The sequence below is a fragment of the Ammospiza nelsoni genome, chromosome 6 (assembly GCF_027579445.1).
Source record: "Ammospiza nelsoni isolate bAmmNel1 chromosome 6, bAmmNel1.pri, whole genome shotgun sequence".
Classification (NCBI taxonomy): Eukaryota; Metazoa; Chordata; class Aves; order Passeriformes; family Passerellidae; genus Ammospiza; species Ammospiza nelsoni.
This window is the reverse complement of record NC_080638.1, coordinates 339,496-355,170: the sequence shown is the minus strand read 5'-3', so window position 1 is coordinate 355,170 and position 15,675 is coordinate 339,496. Positions and strand designations below refer to the sequence as shown.

The 15,675-nt window shown below is 39.8% G+C and overlaps 1 protein-coding gene across 4 annotated transcripts in view; it reads left to right on the top strand.

The window, feature by feature from the left end:
• The window catches only part of HIPK3 (homeodomain interacting protein kinase 3), a 69,407-nt gene that overhangs the window by 46,037 nt on the left and 7,695 nt on the right, over positions 1-15,675 (top strand). For 3 of the 4 annotated variants that reach the window (XM_059473580.1, XM_059473581.1, XM_059473583.1), the window contains exons 3-13: positions 716-839; positions 3,838-3,957; positions 5,687-5,773; positions 6,638-6,822; positions 7,608-7,767; positions 8,173-8,296; positions 10,796-10,917; positions 11,049-11,176; positions 11,282-11,443; positions 12,908-13,186; positions 15,379-15,519. In XM_059473580.1, the coding sequence (XP_059329563.1) occupies positions 716-839; positions 3,838-3,957; positions 5,687-5,773; positions 6,638-6,822; positions 7,608-7,767; positions 8,173-8,296; positions 10,796-10,917; positions 11,049-11,176; positions 11,282-11,443; positions 12,908-13,186; positions 15,379-15,519 (1,632 nt within the window). The remainder of the gene's footprint in view (positions 1-715; positions 840-3,837; positions 3,958-5,686; positions 5,774-6,637; positions 6,823-7,607; positions 7,768-8,172; positions 8,297-10,795; positions 10,918-11,048; positions 11,177-11,281; positions 11,444-12,907; positions 13,187-15,378; positions 15,520-15,675) is intronic. The other variant, XM_059473582.1, reaches the window with a different exon arrangement.

The window sequence follows — 15,675 nt, the reverse complement described above, 5'->3', positions numbered from 1 at the left end:
GAAATACTTGAGTTCCATTCCACGTGAACAGAGATGTTAAAAGCCCCTTTAGCAGCTGTGTCAATACCAATTTTTCTGGTTCTTGAGTGGAGACATAAATTCAGATGGCGTTGGTTAAATAATTCACATTTGTTTTAGGTGAAAAATAACACCTGCTCTGTTTAGCAAATGCAGTGCTTTCATTTAAGTGATTTAAAAATTGATCACATTCAATTTGAGTACATTAAGGGATTTGCAGTTAGATAATTAAATTGATATTTTAAATAGCTTTAACTGTACTGTACAGTTGAGAAGTGTGCAAGTGGATTTTCAGATGAAACTTCTAGTTGGGTTTTTTTTTGAGATGAAAGACTGATGTGTTTGGAATATAGTTACAGACATATGACATTGAGTGGACAACTCATTTGAGACATACTGGAGGAATGGAAAAAGTTCTGAATCAGGGATATTCTGTTTTCTAGGCATATCAGTTATTTTCATATATATAGCAAACTGGTACTTGTAGGAAAAAAATCCCAGAGCTGCAAAATACTAGCACAGGTTACTTAGATAAATAAAAATGCAATTTCTGATGCTGTGATTTTACTGAAATAATTATCAAGAAACAGATTTGGTTTTCGTTTTTTGGGTGGTTTTTTTGTTTGTCATGTTGGATTGTTGAATGAATTGTTTCTTCCCCAAGGAGAAAGCCTCAGTAACCATGTTTGATTTGCAGAGCACCAGAGATCATACTGGGATTGCCGTTTTGTGAAGCCATAGACATGTGGTCGTTAGGGTGTGTGATTGCAGAGCTCTTTCTTGGATGGCCACTGTACCCAGGAGCACTGGAATATGACCAGGTAGTAGAATAAATTTCACAAGCATATGTGCGCTTTCTGCCGCTTAAGACTTTCAGGTCATTAAATACAGAATTTTAAATGCTAATAATATCCCCTATTATGTAGCATTTCTTCAAGTCTGTTCAATGCTTTTAACATAGCCTTATTGATTGTCCTAGAAACATAAATCCTGATTCTGACCCAGACTTGTGCTTTTTTTTTTTTAAATTAAGTTTCCATTTGTCCTCTCCCCTCCATCTTATGAAATAGATGATAATGGGAAGCAAAGTTGGCTGCTACCATCACTGCATTATAATCTCTCTTTCATTTGCCATGAACAGGGTTGACTCTGGAATGTCTATTCAGATGTCAGGATTAATTGTGCTCTGAATACTTTCTGATGCTTTCTGGAAATCCAACAAAGCTCAAGGATTTGAGAGCCTGTACTTCACGAGGAACAAGAATGAACTGTCACAATCATACTGTAGCTAGGCAGGGGTAAAGCTTGGAGCTCTTAAAGCTCTGCCCTTGCTTTGTTGGAGTTTTCAGTGCTGACACCATGAGCATTAGTGAGCAAACTTCATACAACTCCATGTTGTTTCTCATGAAAGATGTAGAACATTTTTATTTTAAACACTTAGAAAATAATGTGGAATTTGGGAGGAATGCAATCAGCATCCTGAGCATGCCCACCTGGTTTTGAACTTTGCAAGTGAAGCAATCTCTGGAAAACCCCAGAAGGAGCAGCACTGGCTTCTTGCTAAGTTCTGGTCTTGGATTCAGCATTTAGTTCAGAGCATGTTGTTTGGGTTATTCAAGTCCTGCTCATGAAGTGGGCTTTTGGCTTCCTGCACTGACAGATCAGACCTACTTTTCTGAAAATCTGTTTGTTAGAACCATTTTCAGGGGATATAATAATTTTGTGTTGATGTTGGTGATGTTTCTATTTCAGTTTCCTTCATTTACATGAAACTCAGCATTTCACATGGGGAAGTGAGCTATGAATGGAATGTGGGTTGATGCTTTGATGCATTTAGAAGACCTTTTTGTAGACTATTGCTGTTAAAATGGAAAATAAAAGAGGAAACATCTAACAACCCATATAACTCACTGTTCTTTTTAAGGATCAAGTGAAGGCATTTTGTTTTTTGGAAAGAATCTATAACGCTCTCTCAAAAATTTCCATAAACACAGCAAGTTCATTTACCTCTTACATATCATTCAAGTTTGCTGGAGGCCTCATTTAGCAACTTGCCTGATCCTCATGCTGGAGAAGTTGTGGTGGAAGAGGGGCTGCAATCTCCTCTGCACCATCAGGAATTGCCTTGTTGTAACTGTGCTCCGGCTGCCCTGCAAAACTCGCTTGGAGAAAATGGATTCAGGGTTTTCCTCAGTATCCATGAGTACAGCAGGAGCAGGAGATGGCTTCCAAGGGAATTCCTGTCCTCCTGCTACGTGGTGTGTGTCACTGAGCAAACAAACAGGCTTTGTGCTGCATTTCCCCCCTGTCCCCCTGGTGTGTGGCAGCCAACACACTGGCCCTTGAAAGGGAGCTCTTGGTTCTTCCATTCATTTGTGGTTAGAAGCAGTAGCAGCTGTGTTTCTCAGAGGAAAACAGCCCTGGCTTCTGAGCTGTAATGCTCATTAGAAACAGGCACAGGCCCTTAACTGCTGAATTTTTGAATTAATGCACTGGCTTTCCCCCTTTACTTTTTAAGACTCTGTGTTTTCTGAGGACATTATAAATGGTCTAGAAACATCTCTGGTCAAATGTTACTCCTTATCCCCTGAGGCTGGGAATTATGGAGGATAGTAAACCCCAGAAGCTGTGTTTAGTTCCTCCCCACTTGGGTCTGTCACTTTTCAGCAGAAGCCTCTCATGTTCCTTTTACTCTAAACTGCCCATCAGTTTTTCTCCTCTCTGGTGCTCCCATCTCTCAAGTCCTCTCTCTTCCATTGACTTTATCTTCTCATCTCTCAGTTTCTGATTTGGTGTGTTTGGCCACTCTCTCCTTTTGATTTTTTTCCCCTTTCTTCTCTCTTGTTCCTTGGCTGCTGCTCCTTTTCCAGGGGCTGGCTCACCCCAGCAGCCCCTCTGTGCTGTGGGACCCTGTCCTTCAGAAATTCAGTATCCTCTCCATCCTGACCTGCAGCAAGCTTGGTTTTCAGTTATTGCCAATTATACTTCCAATTCCAAGGTGGTTTTTTAATTTTGGAAGCAATGTTGCCTCTGGGATAACTCCCCCCTTGTAGAGTGAGTTGCATGCCCAGTAGTTAAAACACATCATGTTTCAACAGATTTCTGTTGAAGCCTTGAAACTTAACTTTTCTAGGCAATCATATGATCACCAGCTATGATAGGTTATGCAAAATGCATAGTAAATAATCTAAAATAAATGCATTTTGATCATTTCAGAGCAAGGTTTTTTTCAGGCATAAAGCCAATCCATTCAGTAGCAGATTTTCTTGGACAACAACACTATCTTTTGCTGCCTGGAGCTTGTACAGACACTCCCTTTCCACATGGAATGCTTCCTTGAAATGCAGGTGTGTCAGATGTGTAAAAGACTGATACACTGGAAACAGCAAATGGGAAGGATTTTTATCTAGTTACATAATGAGAACAGGCCAAAAAAAAAATCATGGAAATTCTGTAAGCAAACAAAATACTCCTACTGATTTTCCTGTTTAGAATGAAAAAAATACATTTAGGATTTGAGTGGGTTGAGGAGGTAATGGCAGCCACTCTCCCCAGCTCCTTGTACTGTGAACCAACCCAAAAAGCTTGCTTATATAGGTCACCTGAGAGGTTTGTTTGTGTGTGGCTTTCTCTAGAGATGGAGAGAGCGGTGCCGAGTGCTCAGGGTTAGGCTTCTCCCCTCTGTAAGATGTACTCATGGATCTCTGAGCATGGTTCATTTTGTCATTTCTCAAATGAAATTACAAGTTTTTAACTGTGTGGGGATCACGTTTTGAAAACAAGAGGTAAATGCTTTTCCCTGTTCTGTTTTTTCCTCAGATTCGTTATATTTCACAGACTCAAGGTTTGCCAGGAGAGCAGTTGTTAAGCATGGGAACGAAAACTGCAAGATTTTTCTGTAGAGAAACAGATGCACCATATTCTAGTTGGAGATTAAAGGTAAACAGTGTAATGTAGTAAAAAAGAGCACCATATTCTGTGAGCAGACAAAGGAGAGAAGCCAAGATTCACTACAAGACCATTCTGTCCCTGGTGCATCTCCTGTGGTTTTTAGCAGCTCCTGCTCTTTATCCCTTCCATTTCTTCTGTCCCCCAAGGTGCAGCTGCCAGGCTGTGCTGTGGCCAGGTGGGGAATTCAGATTAAGCCTTGTATCTCCAGAGGTGCTCAATGAATGTGTTTGGTTTGTTTTCTTCCCTTTTTTCCTCTGTTCCTGCTTTTCACTTCATGTAAGGAATTTGTCTCTGAGGCCCACACTGCTCTGACAACATTTGTCCAGAACTGGCTTCAGGATCAGAAGTTCCTAACAGGAAAAGGGAGATTAAGAAATAACATGGCTGTGTATACAGCTCATTTCTTTTAGATCTCCTGCTAAACCAGCCTTTGTTGGCTGAAAGCTGCAATACAATGGGTGCAGACAAAGTTAAAACAAAATGTACTTTTGTGTTCTGCACACCTTGCTTCTCTCTAAGCAACATTATTGCCATGAGCAGTGCCTTTGCTTCCCACACAAATAATTTAATTTTTTTTAAAATTGTGTTTCTCCATGGCCCAGCTTCGCTGGGTTTACAGAGGGCTCGGGCAGCACTTGGGGCTGACAGGGATCTCTGCAGTAACAAACAGCTGCCAGCTCCCGTTGCATAAGATCCCCCAGCAAGTTGGTAAATCCCCAGCAGCTCTGGGGTTATGTAACATTTCTGCAATTACACCCACACCTGGTTAATCCCTCCCTCTGCTTGCTCAAGCACTTGGGCTTTAGGTGACACTTTACATCTGCCTTCTCCATGTCAGAGCAAGTTCTTGGTGCAAAAAGCCCTCCTCACTTCCAGGAGCTCCTTGTTACCTTGCAGAGGTTAATTAGGGGTTTTGATATGGGCAGTTGCTCATTACTTGCAGTTTTTGTCAAAGTTCATTTTGGAAGCTTTTCTGTATTCTGTGTGTTAAAAGCTTTTTCCCTGAAGTCCCACCTTGCCTCTTGCAGCACCTACTGTCTGTGTTGAGGAAGGAAAATTGTAACAGAAGGTACTATACCAACTCACAAACCATTCATTCTCTAGTGTGTTTTTGTTTCATACTGAAGTATTTAAAATATTTACACCATTTGATGTGTATGTGGAGGAATAAATGTAATAATAAAAATAAATATAAATATAAATAAATATAACAATATTATTAATAATATAATAATAAAAATAGAAATAAACATAATAATAAAAAAAGAAAAGAGGAAACCAAGAAGTTGAACAGATACTGCCTGGTTTTTGGTTTATTTCTTTCACAGTGATGTGATATTGCTGCTGCTTGAGGTTTAAGATCTGAGTTTGAGAAAATTGGTAAAATACAATAACAGAAAAGCTGTGATACATAAAAATACAGGAGTTTCATTAAACTGCTCTATGCTAGGCTTTCAGCACTTCCTGTGTGATTCATAAACTATCTGTTGTAATCCAGTACTGTGATTTGTCAGATGTAAAACATTCTAGTTATTGTCTTTTGATTTAGAGAATGGAAGTAGTCTGTAAAGCAACATACAAATATATAACTGATATACTAATAATTTGGGGAAAAAATAGTGGTTTTTAAGTCAATAAGTACATAAAGTCACTTTGTAGTTATAGGTGACCTTTTTTGACAGATTCTAAACTAAGATTTCCTTTTCTTTTTGTTGAGACATTGGAAGAACACGAGGCAGAAACAGGTATGAAGTCTAAAGAGGCCAGAAAGTATATTTTCAACAGTTTGGATGATATAGTGCACGTGAGTATTAAAGCCTCCTTCCTCTGCAGAAGGAATGTGTGGGGATGACTGGTGATTTGAAACCATTGTACTGGTTTGGAAAGAAATGCCTTTTAGAATATTGTTTATTGTGCCTCAGTCATATTCACTCTTCTCTGCTGCTCTGAGGAAAATGTCTGGCTCTTTCAGCCCTTTGAGTTTTAATAAAGATCTTCCTTTTCCATTGCTTGTGTTAAACAGTGGAACTTGTCCTTGTGGTGGGGGAACCCTTGAATTTTGTGTAAATTGTATACTTTCTCTTCTACCTTATCTGCCACTGTGGCAAAGAATAAACAAAAGAATGCATATGGAACCTGCTTTGTTTATTGTTTGATTTCTAGTATAATTCTGTTAACAATAGAATTCTAAGTGTAGTTTCCTAAATTATGTTTCTAAAACCTGTTTCCTCACTTTTCTTTAGCTTTATACCTCTCTAGTCAATAAGAAAAAGCAGTTTTTTGTTGTCTTTTACATCCTGAGAAAAGGATCAGATCTTGTTGCAAGGTTGACATTAATATGTGCTTTAAATTGTTTTTTGAAGATCAACTCTGTAGTTCAAGTTAGACCATAAAAAGATCTTTATTCCAAATCTTACTTCTTAAATTGCAAGTCCCAAACTGGAATAAAGCCTTCAGCAGTTTTTAACTGGGGAGGTTGCAAGGGGGGAGTAGTGTGCATGCTTAAAAAAAGTCACCAATTCCAAGCCAGCTGTTTTGGGTTAAGACAAATCCACCATACCCCATGTGATAAAAATGCTGACTATCAGTATTTTATAGCAGAAAACAGTACCAGGAAGAGTTAAATTAATATGCACATCTTCTGTCTGACTGTTTTGTTCTGTGCCAGGTGAACATGGTGATGGATTTGGAAGGAAGTGACCTGTTGGCAGAGAAGGCAGATAGGAGGGAATTTGTCAGTCTGTTGAAGAAAATGTTGCTTATTGATGCTGATTTAAGAATCACTCCAGCTGAGACCCTGAACCATTCTTTTGTTACCATGAAGCACCTCCTTGATTTTCCTCATAGCAACCAGTATGTAACATAGAAATCTCTGTTGTTGCAATTCATTTGTATAAAAATGTTGTTTCTCCTGCTATCAGAGAGAAAAAGAAATCTTTCATCATTATTGCAGTGTCTTAGAAAATTCTTTCAAGTGCTTGCAGTATTAGATACATCTGTTGGGTCAAGGAAACTGCTTGAATTACTATGTTTTTCTCTGAAAGTAACAGTTAGGGCAATAGATTCCTAAGTTGGTTTTATGTATGATTGTTAAAATTCCAGCACTGCAGAAATTTGGGTGTGATTTTTGGAAGTATGAGGAGCCCTAATTGCTATCAGTCATTGAGGGCTAGGGTGGGCATTTCCTCTTGAAGTTAACATCTCAAATACTTCCTTTCATGTATTGATTAATGTGGAATATATTGAAACTTTTCTTGCAGTTCTGGAGTTGTATATTTCACCGTGAATTTCCTAAAGTTGCAAGCATTTCACTGAAAGAGCAAGCTTTTCCCATCTATTTAATTTCCTATCTTTCCTGTTTGTAAACAGCTGTTAGAAAATGGTGTAAACAGCTGTTAGATGAAAAGAGAAAGAAACAGCAGAATTTTTCTTGAATTTAAAATATGCATCAGAGAGGCTTGATGTGACCATAGTAACAACAGTGTTTCTGTTTTTCTACCTGTGTGGATGATCCCATTCTGTGAAACTGAGAAATGGAGGGTTTGAACTAATTTTTTTCCCCTTATTTTGAGGAATTGTTTTTTACCTTTAACAGCATGAAATGATGATTAAAGCAACTTATTTTCTGGTTCTGACAGAGTGAAGTCCTGCTTTCATATCATGGATATTTGCAAATGCCGATCAAACCTGTATGACTTAAGCAATTGCAATAAAACATCACTCATGAGATCAGTTGCCTCAGGCAGTGCAGCCAACCTGACTGCAAGCTTTTCCAAAATTGGTCCAGTGAGAAGTCAGGTAAAATCAATGGTTCATGTTTTTCTTGGTTTGGTTTTGTTTTACGTTGTTTTGTTTTTACTGTCAGTTCAATTAATGTAGTTTTTTTAATCAATTTAATAATTGAAAAAATTACATCTGTTAGGTGGTAAAATCTTCTGTCTTTTACTCTGTTTTTCCCCTAATGTTTTCTTAGACAAATAATTTAGAATATGTTCCAAATTAACTTACAAGCTGGGGTTGCCAGTGCTGTATTCTGGTGCCCTCCAGTGGCCCAGTGTGATGTCTTCCTGTGAAATGGATTAGAATCGTTCATTTTTATAAGTTTGTTTTAGTTATTTACTGTATAGCGTGGTGGGACAAGTGTGTGAGAGATGTAGTTTCACAGTTCTAATAACCTTGCCCCTGTTGAATCTGTTCCCATAGGCATTAACTGCATCTGCCCACTCAGTTCTGCACCAGGGGATTCCACTGCAGGCAGGAACTGCTCAGTTTGGTTGCAGTGATGTTTTCCAGCAAGCATTGATTATATGTCCTCCAGCTATTCAAGGTATATTTATCTGCAGTTGTCCCTAAAATATGAGTATTACTGCCTGGCTGTTAGCAATATTTGAGTTTTCTGTTATATCCACTTAAGGTTTATATTTAAACCAACTTAATTATGCCATTAAAAATCGGCATGTGAGGCAGATGCAGATTCATTGCATCTTTCTGAAAGAAGCATGAAATCAGCACCTGCAGAAAATGATTTAAGCAATCCAGAGCCCATCTTCATATACTACACACACAGAGAGATAAATTTATGTCTTGGGTACAATAGGAGAAAAAAGTGTGAAAGGAGAAGCAATAAGGAGGGTGTTCTGAAGTAAAATTGGAGAGGAAACAGGAAAGATGGAGTGAATATCAATGTATTATCTAGTAATAGTCATTTATGGAAATGGGAAGGCAGTTTATATTGTTTGCTTATTAACTTAGCTTGATTATAGTCTTTGTTCCAAAGGTGTAATTTATTTATCTTGGTGATGTTCAGCTTTGTGTTGAGATAGGTCTTGAAGTTATGGAATTTATAGGGAGTAGGTTTTTTTTTAAGAATGACCTTAGTTTTCCCTCTGCATTTTAAAGCTTCGGAAATCACTCTAGATACATTCTGAAATGAAACAAACCAGAAATATTCTACCTAAACTTAAAGCCCAGGAAGTCTTAATCTCTATAGATAAAGACAGGTGCAGCAGACTTTATCAATAATATTTTTTGTAGCAGCTGCATTTACCTTGGGTTCCAGAAACTTGAGAAAGGTCTGACTATTCACAGGCTGCTTCACACAGATTTCCTTCTGAGCAGTTAATTCTTTAAATTGTTTATGTTCTTTACACAATGACATACTCCATAATAAAAAAACCCCACTATTGTTTTCATTATTCCCAGGTGAATAAAGTGATTTATAGAAAAAAACCAAAAACAGCACAAGCAGATACTTTATCTGTGATTTGTATACTGTATTCTTAATATGATGATAACTTTCCAAATTTAATTTCTGCTACAGCTGAAGTGGAGGGGATATATTGTTTTCATCACATAGGTGACGAGTTGCTGGCACAGATGAAAAGGGATATTAATGGTATCTGGCACTGCTTCAAAGTTTCCCAGCTTGGCTGCTCTGTGGAGTATCTGAAGTGCTAAAAGTCTCTACTTCTGTCAGAGTTAAGATGCTTCTCTTCTAGATGGCTGTGGGGAAAAAAATCAGTCAAGTGCATTTCAAAATGAAAAGCTTTGAAGTGCGTGGTTATAACCGAGTATTGTGTTATGACATGAGAGAATTACATCAGATGAAAACTTTATTTCATCCTCTACTTACTGTAAAGATTAAAAAAACCCCATCCAAATCACTTACAAACTTCAGTGTAGTAATTCCTTAGTAGTTACCTGTGAACAGCTCTGCTTAATCTTTGAGTAAAGCATGAGGCATGAAGTGCAGTTAGAAGATGAGACCAGGGATATCTTTTTCTATTTCCTAGCCAGTATTTTCTTCAAGCATGGCTGTTCTGTTGCAATGTCTGTTAAGAAAAATTCCTCTTTCATTATAGTTTGGCATTACTGTGTAAAAGAAATATTATTGTAGTAAACATTGCAGCATTGCCATAGGTTTTTTAGTTTCCTGTAATGATAATGAAATCTATACAAGATATGGGATGCATCTTTCTTATATTGTGCTCTGGTGAGCAGTTTGCATTATATATATTATATATTACATATTACATATATGATATATATATTATATATAATATATTCTTATGTGATGTATGGTATGTGATGTATGGTATGTGATGTATGGTATGTGATGTATGGTATGTGATGTATGGTATGTGATGTATGATATGTGATGTATGATATGTGATAGATTATAGATATATTACTTATTATAGATTATAGATTATTATATTATGGTTTACTATAGTTTGCATTATTTTGATGAAGAGAGGAAAAGGAGTATGGATTCTACTGCAAATATTTGATGAGGTAGACAGAAGATTTTACATTGTTTCCCACCAAAGAGGTGGTAGCAAAGAGGGACATTATACATGTGGCATTGCCAGCTATAAAAGCTGAGAAGAATGTGTTTCAGCCTGTTGGAAATACAGAGCATGAGGTGTGCAGGAGTCCATTCTGAGAAGCTTTGAAATGCAGTTCTGCTTACTTTTGCCTGCTTCCCTTCAAAATCTTTTAATGTAGTTTGTGATAAGGAGTAAATGCTTAGCTCTGCAGAATTTTCTGCCAAAGTCATTCCTCCTTCTAGTAGTCTGTTTCCAGCTAGTAGCTATTGGCAGTTCTTTCTGGAAACTACAGCTCGAATATTTCTGCAGATAAGTTATGGCACAAAAATCTTTTAGGTGTTAATTTGTTTGGCTTGAAAGTCTAAATTATGGAATTAGATCATAAACACATTTTAAAAACCAGTGAACTGTTTTAAAATTGTCCTCTATGTTTGCTCATAAAATACATGCAAGACTGCTGTTTGCCTAAAGCTTGTGTATGTTTTTCTCCCTGCCAGGAATTCCTACAAGCCACAGCAAACCCACCAGTTTCTCCCTGAGGGTGGATAATGCAGTCCCACTGGTGACCCAAGCCCACGCAATTCAGCCACTACAGATTCGAGCAGGAATCCTTTCTCAGGTTGGCCTGCTTTAAAGCAAAACTCTCCCTTACTGAATTAGTGAATGTTTTGAGCTGCTCTGTGCTGAACTCCAAGCAGCAAGTGTAGCTGCAGTGAGTTGCCTGTGCCATAAAAGCTCTGTGCTCCCCAGCAGGCGTGGTCCAACCAGACGCAGCAGATCCTGGTTCCTGCGTGGCAGCAGGTAGCACCAGTGGCAGCTCCACCAACATCTCTGCCCTCTGATCCTGTGGCTGGCCCACAGAGGCTTGGAGAATGGGGGTGAGTCCTGCTTTTGTGCCACACCTCAGTGGCTGGGATTTAACAAGGAGTGGGGCTGCTGGTGAGAAAGACCTGCAGTATGAACCTGCCTTTCCTTTTCCTCAGGAAGATGATTACCCAGGGCACCCACTACAGCTCAATGATACCACAGCCTCTTTTAACACATCAGATAACCTTGTCTGCCCCTCAGCCAATTAGTGTGGGCATTGCACACGTTGTCTGGCCTCAGCCTGCAGCTACCAAGAGGAACAAACTGTGCCAGAACAGGTCAGTAGAATATTTCTAAGACAGAGCATATTCTGTGTTCGCCAGCTGGGGCTGTGTACAAATCACAAACAGGATGGGACTGCTGGGAACGTGCCTTGAGCTTGTTTCTTTTCCAGCATCAGCCTCATTACATGGTTATGGCAATGAGAAGATACCAGCAGCTCACATCCCAGGCAGCAGACCAAGAACTTAATTCTACAACTTACTTTATAAGTTTTTTGACCAATCACACAAAGCAAAAGCACATTGAGAGTAGTTGCATCCAACCACTATAAGCACACATATCTTTGGTTAAACAATGCTTGCTTATTTCAAATACACCACCTGCTTGTAAGCCTTAAAACACAATGCACAGATGTCCCTTAATAAGCTTAGAACTTCCTAAAATCTTGCTAGATAAACTTTTCTGCAGCTTAGGGAGTTATTCTAGCCAAGTGTTAATACACAGACCATTGTTCTATTTGTCCTTACTCTTCTACTTCTTACATAATTTTTCTGCTGACCAATCTCATGGCTACTGCTTAGCTCTAATCACAGTTCTGCTGTCTCTGAGGCCTGCCTTTTGCAGCTTTCCCAAAACCCTCTGACTTTATGGATTCCTACAGCTGTTACTGCTGTGGGGAAGGGAACAACTTGTATAATGATATCTTTTTTGGACACAATTCCTCTTAGTCTTTTGGGAAAATGTGTCCTTTCTCTTTAAGTTATTTTGGTGGTAGACTAGATGGAACAATACTTGCAATGCTAGTTAGTTTTCATTATTTTTTGGTTAGTTTGTGCCTGTCATGGTGGAATGTTGTCTTTGCAGCCTGAGGTAGCTCTAATGAGATATTCCTATGTTTACATGAAGGAGGATATATCAGGTTTAGACAAATAAAAAAAAGAGAGGCTGTATAACAGGGCTGCTGTGTGCCTTGCAGTCACCTTTCACTGACAGCCAAAATTACTTCAGCTGCTTGCTGAAGTGCCATGCAAAGTAATGGCAAAGGTGTGGCATGCTCCATGAGGGGGAAAGTGTATGGGTTATGTGGGCAGTGTCAGCAGTCCTGTATTAAGCAAGGGGTTCATCTGGAGGCTACCAGCTTTTGTTTTCAAGGAGAATCCTTGCAGGAAATCCAGCTGGGTTTTGTTTGCTTGTTTTTCACCCACATGGGATTTTCATCTGGTTTTACCTTCATAAGAACGTGGAGTTTTCAGTATACTGTATTCAATGTTGATGTCTTGGATAGTACGTACTTTTTGTCTGAAACCATCCATGCCAAGTATTTTTGCCTGTGTTTACTGTGTTTTTCTAAATTGGTGGTTTTCTGTGTTTTTCTAAATTGGTGATTTAGACTACATTGCCTGCTATTTTTTTAAATTGGTGACTTAGCCTACGTTGCCTGCTTTGGTTTTGTTGAAAACAGCCCAGTTTTCACAGGCTGAGATTCACTAAATGCCAAATTGTTGTTGTTTCCTCCTCAGGAGCAACATGCTACAAAACACCAACATCCAAAACTCAGCCTTTATCTCTCCAAAGATCCTCAACCTGAAGGCTGTCAAGAGGATAAGCTGTATAGAAGCACAGGACAATCTGAACTCGGAGGGGCAGGAGGCCTCTCTGAGGCTGGCCCCTGAGCCCCCTGTCCCCAGCAGCCCCCGGCAGGCGCTGTTCCTGGGCAGCTCCCCCAGCCCCGTCAGCGTCATCACCATCAGCAGCGACACCGACGAGGACGACGTGGCGCGGACGCACTCGCTGAGGGAGTGAGCATCACCTTGGCTTTTGTCAGGCTTGGCTTAGATACAGCTGTCCCCGCCATTTAGCTTTGCTGGTTTTCCAAATTCTGTGCTGTCCCAGCCGTTTAGCTTTTCTGGTTTCCACATTCTGTGCTGCTTTAGTGTGTGGGTCTGGGCTCCACATTCAGGGATGGTGAGCTCTGTGCACAGAGCAGGGAGACAAAACAATTCCTGCTCCAGCTGGGCACCAAGCACAAATGATCCCAATCTCAGCCCCAGAGCACAAACCCCGTGGGCTGCAGAGAGAAAAACAAGCAGGCTGGGAGTGCCTGGGCTAAAGCTGCAATGGGACAATGAACTGCAAGGTGCAAATGGAGCAGAACTGATCCCAGGGAGAGAGCCCGGCAGCGCTCGTGCATTTTGGGGCCATTTTGGGTCATCTTGGGTGCAGCCCTGGCTGGGCTCTGGTGCTGCCCAAGGTGGATCCATGGAGGAGATGCTTTGAATCAATCCCTGCTGTATCCTGTAGCTCTGTCCAGCCTCTGCTCTAGGGCAGCCTTCTCAAACCATCATTAGCACTGATGCCTTCAGGTTTAGATTTCATAATTTAGATTTTCATGAAATCTAAACCTGAAGGCATCAGTGCTAATGATGCTTTGTATTGCTTTAGTATGTAATTCTGAACTTCATATTCAATTCAGATTTTGTACTGCTTTAGTATATAACTCTGAATTTCAAATAAAGTGTTAGCGAGTTCTCCCCACAGTCTAGTTAGACAAAACAATCCTTTTCCAGCCCAAGGACACCATTGCAGCTTCAGGCCTAAAATGTGTAAAACAGCAGTGAATTGAGGAGAGGAAACTGGGAGGATGGGACTTCATTACCTTGGACAATTAACCCCAATATGGAAATCGACCAAAACTTATAAATAGTGTGAAAACTTGTGACTTGGAGTCCATCTTGGGGGTAGCCCTGGCCAGGCTCTTGTACTGCCCAGGCGTATCCCTTGAAGGCCTATTAATAAATCCCTACTTTATTCTTTAACTCTGTCTAGCCTCTGTCCCAGGTAGCCTCTCTAGGCATCAGCACAGCTAATGAATCTGAATTAAAAAAGGACAAACATTTTGCTCCTAATGAATTTTCAGCAGAAAGTTAACTCTGTAGCACTCTTACTGAAAGGGAATAACACTGTCAAAAAACTACCACATTAATCTGTGTGTGTTATGCCTTTTCAAACCATAGTTTTTTAGAGCTTTTTTCATAATGCCATGCCCTATTTATTTCTTAAAGAACAGTATCTTTGCTGTATATACTTCATGTTACCATTCTAGCAGTAGCACCCAGTAGATACTATTACATACCTGTGGGTAGAAAATACTTCTCCAACAGTGTGAAAAGGTGAACCTTTGTCTGTATTGTCCTCCAGTAAAGTTTTCTTTCACAGAGCCATCACAGAAGCATGCAAGGCGTAAAAGTTTAATGTTTGTTTGACTTCCTCCTTACTTGTAATAATTCTGAGCTGGAGGAACATGTATTTTACATCTCAGCTTTGTCAAAAGTTTCAAGGCTCTGAACTGCTGTAGTAGAACATTTTTATCTACTTCTTTTATTATTGATTCAGTAAAAAAACAATTACCCATTTAGTAGGTTTCAAAAAAGAACACTGTAAAGGTTTAAAACCTGGTTTGAATGTGAAAGAAAGAAGGAATTGGATGTTAGTTTAGATTTAAGGGGTCTTTTGTAATGATGGGCTGTGACGGTGTTCACAGAGGTTTCAGGCTGAGGGAAGAGATGAGGATCTGACTCCATGTTTCAGAAGGCTGATTTATTATTTTATTATATATATTACATTAAAACTATACTAAAAGAATAGAAGAAAAAGTTTCATTAGAAGGCTGGCTAAGCTAAGAATAAAATAAGAAAAAATGATAACAAAGGCAGCTGTCTCGGACTCTCTCTGTCCAAGCCAGCTGGGCTGTGATTGGCCTTTAATTACAAACAACCACGAGACCAATCCCAGATGCACCTGTTGCATTCCACAGCAGCAGATAACCATTGTTTACGTTTTGTTCCTGAGGCTTCTCAGCTTCTCAGGAGGAAAATCCTAAGGAAAGGATTTTTCCTAAAAAGATGTCTGCGACAATGTGTCCTTTTTTATTGCACAGTTTTACCTAGGTGAGTGATGAGCGTGTGTTTGCTGACTGTGTTTGTGTGTGCAGGTGTAAGGGGAGCCTGGAGTGTGAAGCCTGCCAGAACACCCTGAACATGGACCGTGTGTGCTCCCTGAGCAGCCCTGACAGCACGCTCAGCACCAGCTCCTCCGAGCACTCCAGCCCCTCTCCTTGCAAGAGATCTAACAGGTGAAAACTCGGTCTCCTTGCACCAGAAAGAAAGGTCTTGGTATACAGCAGGCCCAGCTGATACTAACAAATGCACAGGTTTTGTTATGTTGCCAGCTGGTGAGGGTAAATGATCTGTTTAAAAATTGATCTGCTGGCCTGCAGTTGCACAGCACA